At 45.0% G+C, this 21,383-nt stretch overlaps 1 protein-coding gene and 1 non-coding gene across 2 annotated transcripts in view; one reads left to right on the top strand and one right to left on the bottom strand.

Moving 5' to 3' along the window:
- LOC126335960 (uncharacterized) overlaps positions 1–21,383 on the bottom strand; it is a 1,093,560-nt gene that overhangs the window by 184,142 nt on the left and 888,035 nt on the right. The window contains exons 19-22 of the mRNA XM_049999436.1: positions 18,336–18,480; positions 18,101–18,278; positions 11,114–11,213; positions 10,940–11,071 (exon numbers count right to left, since the gene is read on the bottom strand). Coding sequence (XP_049855393.1) covers positions 10,940–11,071; positions 11,114–11,213; positions 18,101–18,278; positions 18,336–18,480 — 555 coding nt within the window. The remainder of the gene's footprint in view (positions 1–10,939; positions 11,072–11,113; positions 11,214–18,100; positions 18,279–18,335; positions 18,481–21,383) is intronic.
- On the top strand, positions 1,076–1,150 carry Trnas-cga (transfer RNA serine (anticodon CGA)). The gene has a single exon. It is a non-coding gene; the product is annotated as a tRNA-Ser (tRNA).

Raw genomic sequence — 21,383 nt, 5'->3', positions numbered from 1 at the left:
TCGCGGTTCTAGGCGCGCAGTCTGGAACCGTGCGACTGCTACGGTCGCAGGTTCGAATCCTGCCTCGGGCATGGATGTGTGTGATGTCCTTAGGTTAGTTAGGTTTAAGTAGTTCTAAGTTCTAGGGGACTAATGACCACAGCAGTTGACTCCCATAGTGCTCAGAGCCGTGTGTGTGTGTGTGTGTGTGTGTGTGTGTGTGTGTGTGTGTGTGTGTGTGTGGCTTAATGGGTGGGTGTGCGTTATAGCCGGTCTTACAATCTTACTGCATTCCGTGGGAGGCTGCGTGCTATTACTTTCCTCTGTCCCGTTTAAAAATGGTTCAAATGGCTCTGAGCACTATGCGACTTAACTTCTGAGGTCATCAGTCGCCTAGAACTTCGAACTACTTAAACTTAACTAACCTAAGGACATCACACACATCCATGCCCGAGGCAGGATTCGAACCTGGGACCGTAGCAGTCGCTCGGCTCCAGACTGTAGCTCCTAGAACCGCACGGCCACTCCGGCCCCGTTTAAATTACTGCTCTTACTGGAAATCAATACCGAACGGCTGCAAGGGAAACGGTGAACTTTGTCGAGTACCTATGCAGAGCCACGCGGCTGCCTGGTATCAAATACAGTATTTATTTTTTTTGGTACTACTTCTCTCCACACCCATCCTCCTCTTCATGCTTCCTCATTTTCTTCTTGCAATGAATGTCTATTAATATATGTATAATTTAAAGTTCACAGCTAGTTGTAAAATAGGGAAAAGTAATGTATCCAGAATGAGATTTTCACTCTGCAGCGGAGTGTGTGCTGATATGAAACTTCCTGGCAGATTAAAACTATGTGCCGGACCTAGACTCGAACTCGGGACCTTTACCTTTCGCGGGCAAGTGCCCTACCAACTGAGCTACCCAAGCACGACTCACTCCCCATCCTCACAGCTTTGCTTCTGCCAGTACCTCGTCTCCTACCTTCCAAACTTTACAGAAGTTCTGCAAGTTTCGCAGGAGAGCTTCTGTAAAGTTTGGAATGTAGGAGACGAGGTACTGGCAGAAGTAAAGCTGTGAGGACGGGGCGTGAGTCGTGCTTGGGTAGCTCAGTTGGTAGAGCACTTGCCCGCGAAAGGCAAAGGTCCCGAGTTCGAGTCTCGGCCCGGCACACAGTTTTAATCTACCACGAAGTTTCAAAAGTAATGTAATTCGCTGAAAATAATATTCAACTGCAGAGCTATAGAACGTTCATTATAGTGAATTTTGGACAGTTTGTACATGTCAAGATACGGTGCGTTGGAAAACTGCCATCAGAGTTATTAGTAAGTCGTGTGTGTGTGTGTGTGTGTGTGTCAGAGAGAGAGAGAGAGAGAGAGAGAGAGAGAGAGAGAGAGGGTGGCAGAGATGTAGAGATCCACCATAGTTGAGGTAACCTGAAAGCTGTTCGCTAACAACAGATAATGAACTGAAAGCACAGAATGTACCTGTTGTGGAGGAGCAACAAGTACTCTCAGACGGAGGAATTGTGCTCCCAAGACTCAACACGTTGCTGTTTGCTCCTTCTAAAGAGGGCAAAGTTCAGGGACCCGCCGGTTAAACAGTGGCAACAGGTGAGCCGGGAGCTGCAGTCCCCATCAAAGCTTCTGAGCCGCATGTACGCGCGTTATGGGGTATAACAGCGGAGAGCAAATACCTCACTGCGCTTACTAGTTACGATAAAGCTTCTGGTTAATTAGTGTGCGCATTATTTGAGGTCATCTTACTCAGCTCTGTGGCTGGGTAACAACAAATGCAGATTTCAACATTTACTTCCCCAGCAGAAATACTATGAAATCTGGGCTTCATCAAACGCGAACGCGACATGTCAGCAAGCGTTGACAGTCAAAATGTACTCTTTTCTTTCAGCCTACTTATGTGTTCGGATTTATGTCTCTCTTAACACTAATGGTGGTCCGTTAGGAAGGCGAAAGGCCGCTGCAGTGTCACATCACCTAAGACCTAAATCAGGCCGACTGGGTTTCGAATTCCAATTCTCCTCAGCAAGACTCAGAATTCTGTCGCGGAGATGTCTCTCCCAATCGAAGGCAGAAGACGACGATGATGACGAAGAGGAGGAGGACAGTGCGAGGGGGGCGTGGGGGGGTGGAGGCATAAAAAGAAGTGCAGTACTACCAGTAGCTGTAATTCCAAAGAAGTTCGCATTTGCTTAGAGAATAAAAGATTGTATAGTATCGATTGAATCGATTGATATACATGCATCGTCTTCAGTTCTTCAACTAACAGAGTGGCGTAAATGTCTTCTGTTTTAATTGGCGTATCCTTTTACTCAGAAGTGCTGGTCTCTCAACGACGCGAGGCAGCCTCTGATTTGGACTATAGAACTCCATTTAAAGTATGCCTGACAATGTTCCGCTTGTCTCAGATTAATACGAGGAGTGTTTTTTTTTTTTTTTAAAAAAGCTCAGTTTGGTCATAAAAAATAAGCTCATGACAATAGGTTTCTACTAACAGTAATAATTAACTACATAACTTCTTTACTTTTCTATGCAATCGTCGTTCACATATATACACTTTTCTGTAACGCTGCACCATGTTCTTTAACCCCTCTGTATAGAAGCCTGCCTCTTGGGAATTGGCAAATTGGTAATTTCAGTCTTGAGTTCATCGTCGTTTTGAAATCGTTGTCCATCTGAGGCAAAGAGCCTTGCACCGCGACAGTGTAAGTAAGAGATGTTAGCAGGCAAACAGCTTCATACATGAATCATGTCTCGCATAACATACGCGCCCGGATCCATTACTAGCTGCAAGTAGTTTCGGCTGTGAGCGAAACGTGTCAGGATCTTACCGGCTATGAAATTATCAGCTAGTTAAAACTGTATATTTGGGAAACAAAACCCAATTTATTGCGATTATTGCTACTTTCGTTAATTATTACCAATTTGTTTAGTCATTAACGTGAATGATGGTGTGAATGCGAAGTATTAAATAAATGAGTATTGGTATGTCTATTAACTGAGTATACGTTAGTGTGAGACCTGTGTAGTGTTAGACTGATTCATACTCAGAGGAAATTATAAATTGCAGCTAGCCAGTTTATGGGACAGGGAACACAAGAATCAGTGTACGCACATTCTGTTAAAGAAAGAGGGAGTTATTTTGATATTCGTGGAGTTTTTAAATTCGTTCATCTAGTAAATTGCTCATGAAAGCTGTGATTGGTCAAATGTACGCGGTTTAATACTAATACCGGACTGAGTATAATGTGTATCAGCCAATCAGAGACAGTACTTTCGCGCGTAATTTGTGGGCTAAATAATTGTTTTGTGAAATGTAAGTTGAGTTCCGATCTCAGCCTTGATCACATTCCGACGTGGGTATAATGAGCTCCGAAGAGGTGTAAAAATTTTGCGGAATAATGGTTAAACTTTGACTGTGATGTGGCGCAAAGTGGACGCGAGCATTTCAAAAAGATGAACACATGAAATTTCGATTTTAATATGTAAACTGTGACTTTTGAATAATTAAAATCCGCGTGGCGTGTTATACAACGCGTAACCGCAAGCTGAACATTCTTACTGATGAAACTGTGTTATATCTGAGCGAACATTCTATCACAGATAATCCTTTCGTTAATCCTTTTGGTAACGGGTTTACTTGATTGCCATAAGCTGGCTATTAAGTGTGAGTGTGATTAGATGTGAAAGACGAAACTATAATTTAAGATTAGCATGAGCTTGGCAGTGTTTTTGGAATAAAAATGGCCACTATATCGAAGTTTTCATTCACGAACTACCTTATACTTACAAAACATATGTTGCAACCGCTGGTTTCGTATAACGCTACTCAGCTTTCCCAGCAGAGGAACATTAACAGGCACTTCAGTCTGGAACCGCGTGACCGCTACGGTCGCAGGTTCGAATCCTGCCTCGGGCATGGATGTGTGTGATGTCCTTAGGTTAGTTAGGCTTAATTAGTTCTAAGTTCCAGGCGACTGATGACCTCAGAAGTTAAGTCGCCTAGTGCTCAGAGCCATTGGCCAACGCCGGCCGCGGTGGTCTCGCGGTTCTAGGCGCTCAGTCCGGAACCGCGCGACTGCTACGATCGGAGGTTCGAATCCTGCCTCGGGCATGGATGTGTGTGATGTCCTTAGTTTAGTTAGGTTTAAGTAGTTCTAAGTTCTAGGGGACTGATGACCACAGATGTTAAGTCCCATAGTGCTCAGAGCCATTTGAACCATTTTTGAACCATTTGCCAACATTAACAGGAAAGACGTATGGACCGGACTGCAGAAGGAGAAATGACTAAAATGTGAGTGGGCACTTCCTGTAGGACGAGCACACAGTAACCGCGCCATTCACATCCAGCAACTTCTTCAAATGCTAGAAGAGGAAACAGTAACTTGGTGCAAGGTCAAGATTGTACAGGGGGTGATCAAAAAGTTCCCAACGAAAACCTTGAATCTTCTCCTTGGATTTGGCAGCGGTGTCAGGACGTGAGGTGTGAAGCAGGATTATGTCAGATGACATTTTTCCGCCGAGTCGATTTTGGATCGCACGTCTCGGTTTGGTTAATGTTTACCCGCGATCCATTAAATCAGTCAAAAGTACGCTCTTTTTGTCTGAAAAAACAGAAGCCTTCATTTTTCGATTCGAGACTTTTTTGGTTTGGGTGAGATCGAATGGCGCCACTGCATTAACTGTCGTTTCGATTCTGCGTTGGTACACAATATCCATGTCTGGTCGCCTGCAACAATGTGGGGAAATACATGATCTCCATTCCGTCTGTAGCACCCTCTTACACTACGCATTGTATGCTCTTTACGCTGATTAGTGGGCATTTCTGGAACCTACCTAGTACACAGTTCGTGATTTCAAGCTGTTTAACGAAAGTTCTGTAAACTGCAAATCGAGCAACATTGTGTTCACTAAGAGATCACTAATCCTCAATCGCCGACCACTTAGAAGTTTTTGATTAAATTAACGATGTCATCGGTCCTAATACTGAGCATGCCACTCCGCTGTTCATCATGAACATTTGTGCGGCCATTTTGAAATTCTCGAGACCATTTTTCGAACTTGCTTGTCTGTCACTATTTCCGGCCCATAAATTAGGCACAAGTCACTGTGAATTTCAGCAGCTGAAGATGTTTTTGCCAGCGAAACTCTAATCACACAACGTACTTCACAACTGGAGCGCTCTACGATTGTCTCGGCCATTGCGATCTGCTCTCGCTGAATGCTAAATGACTGTGAATCAAGCCAACATTGCAGCAGTTTCCTAAAGAGTGGGTAGATAGCGCTGCACGAGTGAAAATTCTTTCAGGCCTGTCATCAGTTAAATACTAGTCACCAGACCTTAGTTTTGGTATACTCCTCATAATTAGTGTCTAGGAAAAGCGTTCATAAGGAATTTATTAACATCTTAAAGCTTTCTGATGGAAGGGGAAAGATATTGGTTCGTAGCTCTGTTTTTATAAAGAGTAATTGAAATTAACTAGCTGTGATCGAAAACGATGTAAACTGCCTGAAAAAATGGGGAATTGAAGCAGCCAGGAGACATGATGAGATGTTAATCTAACTTAGTATGCATACACACCACCGGCAGGTATGTAGAAAATTAGAGGTGCAATTCTCTGTGACAGAATGGCTATCAGAGTGCATTTGTGATGTTCGTGATAAGTGTTGTTACCAGATCTGGCTTGGTACATAAGGGGCGTCTTTCGTTGAGTGATTAACATGAAGGACAAAGAGATACGGTGTACTCCCGTGAGGCAGCGTCATCAGCACGTAACAAAACTTGAAATGGGCCTCAGTGTCAATTTCGGTTAGACCAGATGTTTGAATCGTGCAGTATGCACATTTGTAGGGTTATCCGGTTGTGATAGTGGCCCGATGTTGGGCTGCATGGGAACGTGATGGCAGGCATACTCGTCATCGACCAAGTCTGACCTCCACAAGGGAGGATCACTGTATTGTGCACCATGCATATCGTAATCCCTTCACGCCTGCTTACGCCACCCGGTGAGAAGTAGTGGACAATGTGCAACGTTCTGTGTAGTCCTGCACCAGTGGATGGAGTCTGGCAGCAGCCGGACTAGGGAATTATGGTGCCGTATCTAGTCTACCGTTAACATCACAACACAAACGACTGCGTTTAGAGTTGTACTGTGACCATGAAGCATGGACTGCCGATGACTGTCGTACTGTTCAGCGATGAATCACGGTTCTGCAGTACCTTGGATGATCATTGTCAGCGAGTTTGGCGGCGACGTGGAGAGAGGTCCCTTTCTTTCAGTGATTCGGGGAATCGTAGTGGTGTTACCCTTGACATCATAGTATAGGGAGCCATCATGTATGACTTCTGGTCACGGATGGTAGTGATTGAGGGAACTCTGAAGACACAACGATACGCCGCGGGCTTCCTGTGCCCTCATGTTTTACCTCTCATGCGACAGTATTACGGTGTCATTTTTCAAGAGGACAGTGAATATCCACACGCGCCACATATCTCAATGAAGTGTCTGCGAGATGTTGACGTACGTACGTGGCCACCGTGATAAGATCTGTGTGCCTGATGGAACATGTACGTGAGTAGCTCGGACGTCAATTTCGTCCCAGTGCCGACAGTTTTCGACCCGCTTGGTTCAGACGACGACACAATGGCCTAATGACAACCTCACCCACCCAAAACAGTTCGAGCATACAGGACAGACGAGATGTAACGACTTACTAATAATCCGGCTGATATTGCCAGGTTCTTTGTAAATTTGACTCCATCTTGTAATCACCGAAATGCCGTCACTCACCCTCTCAACCAGTGAAGTTTTATTTAGTTTCCTTCTCCTATTCTTGATGCTTCACTTTTTTTGTCAGACAGTGTATTTTACTAAAGAGTCTTGTTGAAAGACACTCCCTCCGCAATAAAACTAAGAAGTTTGTTTAATTGTAACAATAAGAGAAATCATCTGTTAAAATCCACATACCGCACTGAGCAGTATCACACTCTTAAAGATGTAATCGCAAAGAAAAAGACTTAAGTAAGAGGCGTCTATCAAACTTCGGCTCGAGGCCCCTCAGCTCATGACGTAATTATCGTGGTCTACTTCTCTCAAACCTCAAATCTCGTCACATAACTTGTAAGAAAGCCGAAGATATTAAATCTAACACCTGACTCCTCAGAAATCCAATGCCTCAAAATAATCAGCGAGGCACAGTACACTGCAAAATCACAAATCTGATACGCTCGCGGCTTTCGATATAATGAATATGCTGCTACGGTTACAAAACTAATAGAAAGCTCCTGCTCCTTGAATGATAACCGAATTACATTAAACAGTGAACAACAGAGATGTTTCCCACAGACGTTTCAAGTCAAAACCGAAGACTGGGCACTATACAGGATACATAAGATGTGGAACAGAGTGAAACAGTAACTTTGTAATATGAAGTACAGGTCCGCTCGTTCCACTGACTGTAGCGAAACGAGCCCTCAGTATCTATAGATGAATCTCGTTAGCCTTGGCGTAGGACAGACAAAATCAAATGTAATTATTCTCGTCTAAGCTGTCAAATTATATAAAGTTGAGACAAGCTTTCCATCTTTAAATTACAAAGAACTGTCACACGCAAGAACACCTTGACACTTTCCACACAAAATCCATTACAGTAAACTAGAAAAGCAGTGATGAGAATCTCTTATGAAGCGATAAGCAACGGCTGTATCTGTGTTATCGTGACCTTTCCAGGATCAAAAATCTTGTGGATATTTTAGTACCAGCCTTGACAGACATAGACATATTTTTCTGTTGTGAGTGGTATATACCTCATTCAATGGAAAATAAGCATAGTCCAACCTATTCCTAAGAACAAAAACCAACAAATCACTTTACAAGCCGATTTAGCATCTTATTCGCTGGGCCCAAAAACCTCAAATATATCGTCCACGACACACTACTGAGTAATTACGCAAACTCAACTTAAGTGGCAAATACTACAGTCATGTTAAGGTAACTGTTTACCTGGAATATTCCGTAGATAACACAGGCCTTATTATTGATACTACAGGCCGGAGTGTTGACACTTCTGAACTATCAGCAAGTTTGACATACTCTTCAGTAAATGGTGACACCTAAAACTTTTAGATATTTTCCTTATGCGATACGATCTGAAAGCTACTTCAGAAACAGACAACAGCGTGTCATCTTTGGAATGAGGAGTCGTCCTGAAACCATGTTTTCTCAAGAGTCAGACCGAGGACCACTATTGTTCTCCCTGTATGTCAATGACATCTCGTCACTTCTGTTCTCCTACAAATATTATTTCTATACCAACGGCCTCCAACTTTACTTAAGTGCCAGACCTGAAAAATCAATACTGTCATCGACCAGATGAATGAGAATATGTCTTCAGACGTCAGATTCGCGCAACACCAAGGACTTAAAATACATGCAAATAAGTAACAAGTAATTTTAGTATCAAATCAGAACCAACTTAGTTAGAACTCCAATAAAAACTGCCTGAAGTTCTTCTCGATCGTATACCAGTACACGCCAGAAAATAATGAAGGACGTACGTGTAACTTTGGATGAGCAGATAATACACGAACTGGAAGACTCCCACTTGCTTCTGTGCCTTACAGAAGTTTCGAAAATCTATCCACAAGATGTGAAACCTACTCTTGTACAATCACTCGTCTTCCCGGACCACAAGCACTGAGAAGTAATCCAACACGACACAACTAGAGAAAACTCTCCATGGTTGATAGCTGGAGCAAAAGGTAACTGCTCGTGTGGATTACAGATTTTTCTTGAGCGATTTACGCTCATGGTGGCGAGACCAGATTGACCATTGCATCCAGCCCACATAAAGGAAGAGCATGTTATAAATCAATTCACTTAAATTTCGATCAGAGATTCTAACAGCTGGTGAAATTGCGAATCGAATGACCGCAATCACAGGTCGCTTACATGCATATTGAGCAAGTGCATACATTTAATACGCAAAATTCTGCCCGCAAATTAATTACGAAATTCTGAAATCACCAATGCGTTGTGGAAGGATAGGAGTATCAAAGAATGATGTCAGAATAGCTGTGTGATTACCAGAAATACACTGATTAAAAATCTCAATGTGGTATTTGCCATTAGGAAAAGGTGTTTCCGATTCACGAGATTGCGCAGGGAGATCTTTGTCCACATGTCCTAGTGGTGGCGCCACGTAGAGACGATGCGTCCGCCATGAAGACGTAGCAGGGTAGACAGTGTAGCGTCCCTACATGGTTGGCAATGTGGACTGTGTTTATAGCAGGGGAGTCACACTACCACGCTTATGAAACTATCAGATACCCCCTGCTCTGCCTCTTTCTTTTTCACTCCTTTGCCGTTGCTCATTCGTTTTCCGTTTCCTCTCTTTGCTCTTTGTTCATTTACGCAGCAGTCTGCTGCTACGTTAGATAGCAGCATGCTCTAACCTTCGTTGCAGTGGAGGCAGAACTGCAGAGTCCAGCCTTGCAATACATTCAGTCGCGCTCTAAGAATATATCATCGATCAATGCCAGAGATTTACTTATTATCGTGTCAGAAGTGCAAAATATATAATCAACAAAAGGAAATCGATTGGTTGACCAGAAAGGGCCAGGGCGAGTGCATTCGATATCGCCTTCATCTAGTCTCTCATGGTGCATGTGTCAAAGCTGGTAAAGCGCTCCCTTTCAGCAGTATCTCTGTCCTGCAATTGCAATGCAGCTTCCAGCTTAACAAAGCGTTTCGAGTGACAATGCGGTCATCATCAGGTAGCAAAAACGTAATGTGGATTACGTACACACACACACACACACACACACACACACACACACACACACACACACAACACACGCACACACACACACACACACACACGCGCGCGCGCGCACACACACACACACACTAACCAACCGAACGCGCACGTCATCCAACACATTTCCCCTGAAAGCGGCTATTAAGTCCCAAACATTAGTCATGCAGCGTGACGGTGCCCAATCTTAAACTGTACTCTGCGTTCTTGTCAACCTGGTAAATCTGCGACAGTAAAAACACGCCAGCGTATCTAAGTACATTATTTTGTTGTTTCCCTCGTAAACAGGAAGGGGCGGAAACTTTGTTTCTGCTCAGTATATAAAAGAAGTTAGCTTACGGGCTGTCACGAACACGTTGCGCTGCCCCAAATCCTACAGTCGTGTTTATGAACTTTACCGCTTGGATTAAAAGTCGACTTATCACCAAAGAAGTAGCCAATTAAATATTTATCTTTATCCCATCGATGTAACATTCCTGAAGAACAGTCCTTACGATCAGTCCTCCATGAATTGTAAATGTGTTTCAGTTCATGCGCCGTTGTTAATTTGTACAGTTTGGGATTCGTAAGTCGTCTTAACAAACGACAAATAGATGTAAGAAACCTCTCTTGGGTCGATTCTGTTCAACTGTCGACGAAACTCTGCCTCACTTGTTTTACAATGTTGTCAGACAGAAGCGGTCGATTGAGTATTTCTTATAGGTTACCGGGCAACCAATACCAACGGCAACGATACATGGAGGATATCTAACGTACTCAGTAGGAAAATTACGTTGTACAGTTGCTGCAGATTTCGATTCTTCAAATCAAAAGACACAGGGAACACAAACGGGACCAGTCAGTGAAGGCAGCCATCTTTGTTACAACTGCCGCTTGCCCTTGCGGTGGTGTGACTTGTTCTAGCTTACTACTTGAGACAAAAATTCAACTATTTTGCTACAAAACTACGCCAAGACTAGGTCTGTAAGTCGTATGAATAAGTTTGTATGAGGTTTCAAATTTGTAAAGCCATTTTGGAAACCACTTGTATTATTAATTGCAAATGTTGGACTCAACTACAGTTATTTTACACTTAATAAAGGGAATCGGTTAACTTAAGACAGTAAAGGGACGATTACTAGACGTCACCTTGGCGTCGGCCCCCGCGGCGGCCGCCGTGTTCCTGCTGGGGGAGCCCTTGGAGCGCCGCCGCCTGGACGGGCTGCCGGCCGGGCTGCGCGTGTACCGCAGCGGGCTGAGCCGGGAGCTGCGCGCGCCGCCCTCCGCCTCCACCTCCGCCTCCGCCGCCGTCTCCGCGTCCGCCTCCGCCCCCGCATCCGGCGGCGGCGTCTTGGTGGCAGTGGGCACCGCGATCGACGACCGCCGCCGACCCGCATCCCCGCTGTTGCTTCGACGCCGCACCCTGCAGCGTAAGCCGACTATTGAAAGTGTGCTCACCAGGAAAGTGTACTGGAGCCGCTCGTCTTACCAAAGTACACTCCTGGAAATGGAAAAAAGAACACTTTGACACCGGTGTGTCAGACCCACCATACTTGCTCCGGACACTGCGAGAGGGCTGTACAAGCAATGATCACACGCACGGCACAGCGGACACACCAGGAACCGCGGTGTTGGCCGTCGAATGGCGCTAGCTGCGCAGCATTTGTGCACCGCCGCCGTCAGTGTCAGCCAGTTTGCCGTGGCATACGGAGCTCCATCGCAGTCTTTAACACTGGTAGCATGCCGCGACAGCGTGGACGTGAACCGTATGTGCAGTTGACGGACTTTGAGCGAGGGCGTATAGTGGGCATGCGGGAGGCCGGGTGGACGTACCGCCGAATTGCTCAACACGTGGGGCGTGAGGTCTCCACAGTACATCGATGTTGTCGCCAGTGGTCGGCGGAAGGTGCACGTGCCCGTCGACCTGGGACCGGACCGCAGCGACGCACGGATGCACGCCAAGACCGTAGGATCCTACGCAGTGCCGTAGGGGACCACACCGCCACATCCCAGCAAATTAGGGACACTGTTGCTCCTGGGGTATCGGCGAGGACCATTCGCAACCGTCTCCATGAAGCTGGGCTACGGTCCCGCACACCGTTAGGCCGTCTTCCGCTGACGCCTCAACATCGTGCAGCCCGCCTCCAGTGGTGTCGCGACAGGCGTGAATGGAGGGACGAATGGAGACGTGTCGTCTTCAGCGATGAGAGTCGCTTCTGCCTTGGTGCCAATGATGGTCGTATGCGTGTTTGGCGCCGTGCAGATGAGCGCCACAATCAGGACTGCATACGACCGAGGCACACAGGGTCAACACCCGGCATCATGGTGTGGGGAGCGATCTCCTACACTGGCCATACACCTCTGGTGATCGTCGAGGGGACACTGAATAGTGCACGGTACATCCAAACCGTCATCGAACCCATCGTTCTACCATTCCTAGACCGGCAAGGGAATTTGCTGTTCCAACAGGACAATGCACGTCCGCATGTATCCCGTGCCACCCAACGTGCTCTAGAAGATGTAAGTCAACTACCCTGGCCAGCAAGATCTCCGGATCTGTCCCCCATTGAGCATATTTGGGACTGTATGAGGCGTCGTCTCACGCGGTCTGCACGTCCAGCACGAACGCTGGTCCAACTGAGGCGCCAGGTGTAAATGGCATGGCAAGCCGTTCCACAGGACTACATCCAGCATCTCTACGATCGTCTCCATGGGAGAATAGCAGCCTGCATTGCTGCGAAAGGTGGATATACACTGTACTAGTGCCGACATTGTGCATGCTCTGTTGCCTGTGTCTATGTGCCTGTGGTTCTGTCAGTGTGATCATGTGATGTATCTGACCCCAGGAATGTGTCAATAAAGTTTCCCCTTCCTGGGACAATGAATTCACGGTGTTCTTATTTCAATTTCCAGGAGTGTATATAAATACCTAACACACAGCATAATATAACGTATAACATGACAATTTTTGCTAATAATGAAAAGATTCTTAAAGAAATTTTATGTCTTATATAACTATGAAAACATTACTACAAAAAAATGGTTCAGAAGGCTCTGAGCACTATGGGACTTAACTTCTGAGGTTATAAGTGTCCTAGAACTTAGAACTACTTAAGCCTAACTAACGCAGGGTGCTGTGTATTCTGTTGTGGTTGGCAGGAGAGCCAACACCGTGTTACTAGAGGAGGCCGAAATGCACGCGTTTTAGCTCACGCAGGCTGGCGTGCGGTCTGGAACAGGACAAGGAAATTAGAATTTAGAAAAACGGACGTAGCTGGTGGAATACTTAACTTTAATCCATCAATGATGAACGTCGCTCTTGACGGAACATGATTCACAATATCAATAATAACTGAATATTGCGCCTTGCTAGGTCGTAGCAAATGACGTAGCTGAAGGCTATGCTAACTATCGTCTCGGCAAATGAGAGCGTAATTTGTCAGTGAACCATGGCCAACAAAGTCGGCTGTACAACTGGGCGAGTGCTAGGAAGTCTCTCTAGACCTGCAGTGTGGCGGCGCTCGGTCTCCAATCACTGATAGTGGCGACACGCGGGTCCGACGTATACTACCGGACCGCGGCCGATTTAAAGGCTACCACCTAGCAAGTGTGGTGTCTGGCGGTGACACCACATATTCATTCATTATTCCTCCTTCTCCTACTGTGGCTCTTTTCGTATGGTAGTTTTCTTCTGTTCTCTTACGTGACTTATATAACTCAAGGAAACTAAAAAAAATAATGTAAACTCTAAAAGTTATGCAAAGGTTAGTCAATGTGTGCAACACAAGACATGGAATAAATAGTATATGAAATTACAGTTTCTGACAGAATTTGTTTTCAACTGATAACTGGCTTGGGTTGTGCGAACAAGATGAAACTAACAGAGCACAACTACCGGTAGTAGCGGAATGGTGAATCCTAGTAGCAGTAACGAACATACACCGCCCGTCCGAAACGTTCCGAGACTGGATTTATTCGTGGCGTATAAGCCATATCAGCGCAGAAATTATGATGGCAGCTTCAACAGTTTGAACTAACAACTGTAAACAACTGATGTGCATTCCACCAGGCAGTTGTGAGCGAGTAGTTTTAATAAGTGGACGTGCGACAATAGTGTGTCAACGTTGTTGTGTCACAGATCGCAATGGTGTAATGTCTCTAAATTTGATATTGAAGACATTCAGCAGAACGTTTCAAAGAAGAGAAAAGTGGGTGCGAAGTTTGTCTCGCAGGCCTCGACTTTCGATAAAAGACTGAGTCGCGGACGCCTGCTGCGACTTGACTGAATTTTGAAAATCATTAAATCAAATGAAAGAAAAAGACACAACCACCACAAAACGACAAAGTGCAGGAATTCACAAGAAGGGTCAACGGTCTGAAGATATAGTCGATGTTCAAGTCAGCGTAATGCGAGACTTAAACAACATCTCAAAGATGGGCTTTTCCGACGGTGTCACATGGCTTTATGGGCGTTGTTGTACTCTAGTGGAAGAGACGATGTAGAACAGCTAAAGTATTGTGAACCACCCTCTTAAAGTTTACTTTCTATTAATCCAGTCTCGAAAGTTTTTGGACTAACGAGGTAAAGTGATGAGCTACGCTGTTACCGATATTCCCTGAGAGCTGCACGGTCCTGCGTGCATTATTTGCCGGAGTGCGACTCGGCGGCCACACGAAAGCGCTTCCGCGTTGCTGTCTGGAGAGTGTGCTCCGAACGACAAGGGCTAGACAGGAAAAGCGGTGTGAGGCGGAAGTGGTACCAATGAGGCAGCCGTGTGGCAGTGGTTTTGGAGGGCTGTGTTAACGCTGGCGCAGGAGCGCGTTTCGGCTTGCCGGTGTGGGCTACACACTGAGGCGGATCCGCTATTTGTCTCTAGCAACCTATGTTCTGGGAAGCAAGCAAATAACAGACTACCGACACCTTGTATTTGTTACTGTTCCCTGCCATTTGCGGACGACCACTTCCTGTTGTTACACATTTCGCGAGCACTTTTAGACTTGTGGACTTTTGGCGCCTTGTAGTGAGGCTACTGCCTGAAATTTTAACAGGGCTTGACTTTTGTGTTTTACATGAGTGCTTGCAGTCGTTAATTTGTGCAGAATTATTGTGTTTCTGGCTGGCCGCAAAGCATCCTGCCAGAATTTGAATTGTTCTTTATACTTCCGCTGTACAGGAAGTTGGATATCTTTCCAGGTGCTCCCCAAAAAAGAGAAAAGGGGAGAGTGTTTCTTAGCTTAAGGCAAAAACCAACTAGCAATAAAATTCCCCAATGAGCTCGTGAGCTTCAATTACTCTTCTCTATTATTTGAGTTGGTTCAGCGGTAAGGACCGTGGTTGCCGTATTACAGCCGCGCAGGATTAGCCGAGCGGTCTCAGGCGCTGCAGTCATGGACTGTGCGGCTGGTCCCGGCGGAGGTTCGAGTCCTCCCTCGGGCATGGGTGTGTGTGTATGTTTGTCCTTAGGATAATTTAGGTTAACATGTGTGTAAGATTAGCGATTGATGACGTTAGCAGTTATGTCCCATAAGATTTCACACACATTTGAACTTTTTTTTGCCGTATTACAGTTTGCAGTCCTTAACAATTTCGAATTTCATGAAACGCTATTTGGAGCTTCTTGTATTGCTAATCGTGTAGCTTACCTTAAGTATCGATAGCCCTCTGTATGCTCGTTACATCATGAGCTCAGGAATGTGAGTGTACATGAACTTCCTGCTCTCCACTATTTCTTTTGCTACAAAGCCCTTTAATTTGCAGATCGGATCTCTGTAACGTATTTCCTTTCGTAGTTACGGCTTCCTGAAATTTCTCCCAAGTCGCTGTTATAATCTTGGCGCTATTTATAAAATGTCTCAAGTGGCTATTTAAGCTCAAGATACCATGGCACGTTAAACAGTAATCTATGAGTTTTACATATTGAATCAAAAGTAAACCAAAGTTGTTTCTGTTTAATAATATTTAAGGAAATTTTACGCATTTGGTACTCTGATGTGCCAAGCAAATCCACTGTTAGAACTGGACTTTGTTCTGTCCAGCCTGGTTTCTTTTACGACGGCACAGCTGTTGCTTGGCATTCTTTCCTAGGTGTATATTGCTTTGAGCATTATTCGGCCAGTAACTGTGTAATCTAATTTTAATTTTAGTTTGTTAACCATTTCTGTAATGTCCTGTCTGACACGGCCGGTTGTTAGCTTGCTTTGGCGGGCGGCCCCGGTCGTTGTACCTCGATCCATTGTGTCGGCGTCCGTGCTGGCGGCAGTGTTACTACTGCTCCGTACTGGGTTTGGAATAATTTAGCCAACTGATGTAAGGAGTGCATGGCTGTATTAGCCACAGATTTTGGTGTTTCATGTCCGAATAATTCTTTTACCAAATCAGTTAAATCTAACGTTTTATGGTGTAAAAAGTTTTAATTCGTTGACGCTTCTACCAAGTTATTTAATTCCAAATTTTTGATGCTACTTTTTTCATTAGGTAATCAGTTAAATTCATAGATTTGGAATGAAATGATGGCACTGAAATAAAGATAGAGATATGTGGTTGATTTAAAGTAAAAGAACAGAACGTCTAAGAGGTGTTTTGGTAACAATTTCTTTTGTATTTTTAATTGCTTCATTAAGTTGATTGCTACTTCTCTAAACTGAGGAACGAAATTACTTTCAATGTTTAGGTGTATAGTTTTATTAAATAAATTTCTTATCATTGTTCTTGACCTGTGAATGGTGCTGTTGTTTTTCCCTTGCGCCAGTCATCCCACTCCACAGCCGATTCTGCTGAATCTAAGAGTAGCCTATGAAAAGAATACGCTAGAATCTCAGTATAGGCACCCTTCCTGAAAAGCTACTCACAGTGAACAGCAATGGATTAGTCAGGAATCTCCCGGGAATTTAGAGGATAAAATCAGTCTTGATCGCAACTTTTTATTTTTAATAGTGTGACCGGTTTCGATTCTATTTAAGAACCATCTTCAGACTGAAAAAACATATTACCAGATAGAGGGATCGGTATAATAGTAAGTAAATGTTGGGGATAACTAGAAAGTGAGTTATAGTTACATCATAACATCACACAAGTTTCATTATTCGTCATGAGATATGAAAAGGTTAAAGATTTAAAATCAGCTAAAAGTAGGCTGGCCTCTAATGTCAATTCTGTAAAAGCCTATTTAATAACCGTTCCCTCCTTGTCCGATTAAAAGTTATTCAAACGTCGAGGGTCGGCGCAACTTGCTCCACGGAGTCCACCCACCGTTCTGGTTGTATTTATTTGTTAGTTCTACATGTTGTTATATATACTTACTATTATAACGATCCCTCTATGTGGTAATATGTTTTTTCAGAGTCTGAAGATAGTTCTTAAATAGAATCGCAACCGGTCACTCCAAAACAAAGAAAAAGTTGCGATCGAGACTGTTTTTATTCTTTAAATTTTAATTTTAAAGATAGCTGATAATGTTATCAAAAATTTTATCTCCGGGAATGCTGTATGATGAATTAGATCCGGTTTTTACGCTGACAAATCCATCTGCTGATTTGTTTGCAGTTGAAGGTGTTTGTCCACGAGGCGAGCACACAGTGGTAGTACCATGTAGTTATGTGGAAACAGACCGTAAGGATCCACAGATCAATTCCAGTGACAACACAGTTATAGCTCTGCTGTGTTGGCAGAAGAGCTAACACCGTGTTACTAGTGGCGGCCGAAATGCACGCGTTTTAGCTCACGCAGGCTGGCGTGAAGAGGGAACAACTATACTGACGTGAAGTCTGGAAAATGACAAGGAATTAGAATTCAGAAAGCGAACGTAATTAGTTTGATACTTAACTTTAATCCATTAATGATGAACGCAGCTCTTGACGGTACATGATTGACAATATTATCTGTTCAGAATACATTCTTGAAGGTAGTAATAATAGTAACTGAATACGGCGCCTTGCTAGGTCGTAGCAAATGACGTAGCTGAAGGCTATGCCAAACTGTTGTCTCTGCAAATGAGAGCGCATGTAGATAGTGAACCATCGCTAGCAAAGTCGGCTGTACAACTGGGGCGAGTGCTAGGGAGTCTCTCTAGACTAGACTTGCCGTGTGGCGGCGCTCGGTCTGCAATCCCTGATAGTGGCGACACGCGGGTCCGACGTATACTAAAGGATCGCGGCCGATGTAAAGGCTACCACCTAGCAAGTGTGGTGTCTGGCGGTGACACCACAAGTTCCATAACAAAAGACCAAGAAACGGCGCGTACTCGGCTAGTAAAGAAACGGAGTGCTGATCTGTCAGGGTGGGTGGAACGGAGAGGCCAGTGTGTGACACACCTGGCCTGCGTGGGGCTGCGGCCGCCCGCCTTGCGCTCGCGGATGCGGCGCACGCGGCGTGGCGAGCTGCCGGAGGGCGCCGCCCCCGCCGCCGCCCCCGCTGCCGGTCCCGCCCCCGCCGTCTCCTGCCGCCCGCTGCTCTCGTCCGACGTGCCGCCGCCGGCAACTGCGGCCCCCGCTACCGCCGCCACCGCAGTGTCGGCCCCTCCGCCTCCGCCTCCGCCTCCAGCTCCACCGCCATTGCCGCCCCCCGGCGCCGCCCCCTCCGGCGGGCTGTGGCCTGGCGTGGAGCGCTGCAGCGGCGCCGCCCAGTCGTCCGCGCGGAAGCCCTCGTGCATGGCAGGGCTGCGCACCATGCCCGCCGCCAGGCACTTCTTCGCCTGCAACAGTGACGTCACGCTCTTCTGAAGTCCGCTTTACGCCGAAGTGGTCCGGGCGCTGACGACCGCGCAGTTGAGCGCCCCCAAAAAACCAAACATCATCATCAAACCGAAGCGAACACAAGTCAACGTGCAACACTGTACGAGAATTTCCTCTGATGCAAATGCTTGGCGCTTGTTCGGTTGTGCTCGGGTCGCATTCGCAACTGCTAGATTGTGATCTGCTGGGTGTAAGTTCTAGAACGAACTATCAAAGGTATTTCGCGCCCTCTCCGCTTCGGCGCCTGCTTCGATGCTAGACACAATATACTCGTTCGGCCGCAGTGTGTTGTTTCTGCGCGCAAATTTTCATTAGTTTTATGTACTGTAAGTATTCGTTAAACCCAGTTCTAAGCAAAGAAGGGAAAGCAGAAAGGTGGAAGGAGTATATAGAGGGTCTATACAAGGGCGATGTACTTGAGGACAATATTATGGAAATGGAAGAGGATGTAGATGAAGATGAAATGGGAGATACGATACTGCGTGAAGAGTTTGACAGAGCACTGAAGACCTGAGTCGAAACAAGGCCCCCGGATTAGACAACATTCCATTGGAACTACTGACGGCCTTGGGAGAGCCAGTCCTGACAAAACTCTACCATCTGGTGAGCAAGATGTATGAAACAGGCGAAATACCCTCAGACTTCCAGAAGAATACAATAATTCCAATCCCAAAGAAAGCAGGTGTTGACAGATGTGAAAATTACCGAACTATCAGTTTAATAAGTCACAGCTGCAAAATACTAACGCGAATTCTTTACAGACGAATGGAAAAACTAGTAGAAGCCGACCTCGGGGAAGATCAGTTTGGATTCCGTAGAAATGTTGCAACACGTGAGGCAATACTGACCCTACGACTTATCTTAGAAGCTAGTTTAAGGAAGGGCAAACCTACGTTTCTAGCATTTGTAGACTTAGAGAAAGCTTTTGACAATGTTGACTGGAATACTCTGTTTCAAATTCTGAAAGTGGCAGGGGTAAAATACAGGAAGCGAAAGGCTATTTACAATTTGTACAGAAACCAGATGGCAGTTATAAGAGTCGAGGGACATGAAAGGGAAGCAGTGATTGGGAAGGGAGTGAGACAGGGTTGTAGCCTCTCCCCGATATTATTCAATCTGTATATTGAGCAAGCAGTGAAGGAAACAAAAGAAAAATTCGGAGTAGGTATTAAAATCCATGGACAAGAAATAAAAATATTGACGTCCGCCGATGACATTGTAATTCTGTCAGAGATAGCAAAGGACTTGGGAGAGCTGTTGAACGGAATGGATAGTGTTTTGAAAGGAGGATATAAATGAACATCAACAAAAGCAAAACTAGGGTAATGGAATGTAGTCCAATTAAGTCGGGTGATGTTGAGGACATTAGATTAGGAAATGAGACACTTAAAGTAGTAAAGGGGTTTTGCTATTTGGGGAGCAAAACAACTGATGATGGTCGAAGTAGAGAGGATATAAAATGTAGACTGGCAACGGCAAGGAAAGCGTTTCTGAAGAAGAGAAATTTGTTAACATCGAGTATAGATTTAAGTGTCAGGAAGACATTTCTGAAAGTATTTGTATGGAGTGTAGCCATGTATGGAAGTGAAACATGGACGATAAATAGTTTGGACAAGAAGAGAATAAAAGCTTACGAAATGTGGTGCTACAGAAGAATGCTGAAGATTAGATGGGTAGATCACATAACTAATGAGGAAGTGTTGAACAGGATTGGGGAGAAGAGAAGTCTGTGGCACAACTTGACCAGAAGAAGGATCGGTTGGTGGGACATGTTCTGAGGCATCAAGGTATCAAACATTTAGCATTGGAGGGCAGCGTGGAGGATAAAAATCGTAGAGGGAGGCCAAGAGATGAATACACTAAGCAGATTCAGAAGGATGTAGGTTGCAGTAGGTACTGGGAGATGAAGAAGCTTGCACAGGATAGAGTAGCATGGAGAGCTGCATCAAACCAGTCTCAGAACTGAACACCACAACAACAAGTATTCGCTATTGTTATGGACTGGTTGGGTGAAACTGTACTTCCGTTGGTAGAAGACTGCAGATCCCACAGGTGCTTGTGGGATGCAATTAGTTTAGTCAGTGTTTGCTATACATTTCTTTCTTCAAATGGCTCTGAGCACTATGAGACTTAACTGCTGAGGTCTTATAACTGCTGAGGTCTTATAACTGCTGAGGTCTTATAACTACTTGAACCTAACTAACCTAAGGACATCACACATATCCATGCTCGAGGCACGATTCGAATCTGCGACCGTAGCAGTCACGTGGTTCCGGACTGAAGCACCTAGAACCGCTCGGCCACCACGGCCGGCCATTCCCTTCTTCTCCGATTCCGCGAGGACCTCCTCATTCGTTACCTTATGCGTCCACCTAATTTTCAATATTCTTCTGTAGCATCACATGTCAAACGCTTCTATTCTCTTCTTTTCCGGTCTTTCCAGAGTCCAAACATATATATATATATATATATATATATATATATATATATATATATATATATATATATATATATATATAATTGTACGTAAATATTTGTAATTTAATGCATCCTTTTAATAAGTAAGGACGTTGCTTCACTGTATGTGTACATTTAGGTAGAAGTCTGTTGACGTGTTATTGTATTTGTCTGATTTATCTGTGTTTTACTGTGAATCTTATAAGCTCTGGGAAAAAGCCAAAGGAATTGTTATTTGCATCGACTAACAACGATAAAAGTAGTGTTTGTGCGTTGTAAAACCCTTGGGTAGGGGGTTGTTGCGCAGAGCGCGCGGAGAGAGCGAGAGACGGGTTCCAGCGCTTGTAGTGTGCGGAAGTGTGGTGTTAACGCTCTCGTAGTAGAGAGTACCATTTCGGCGGCATCA

This window comes from Schistocerca gregaria, chromosome 2, assembly GCF_023897955.1.
Source record: "Schistocerca gregaria isolate iqSchGreg1 chromosome 2, iqSchGreg1.2, whole genome shotgun sequence".
NCBI classification, from domain to species: domain Eukaryota; kingdom Metazoa; phylum Arthropoda; class Insecta; order Orthoptera; family Acrididae; genus Schistocerca; species Schistocerca gregaria.
This window is presented reverse-complemented; position numbering and strand designations above follow the sequence as displayed.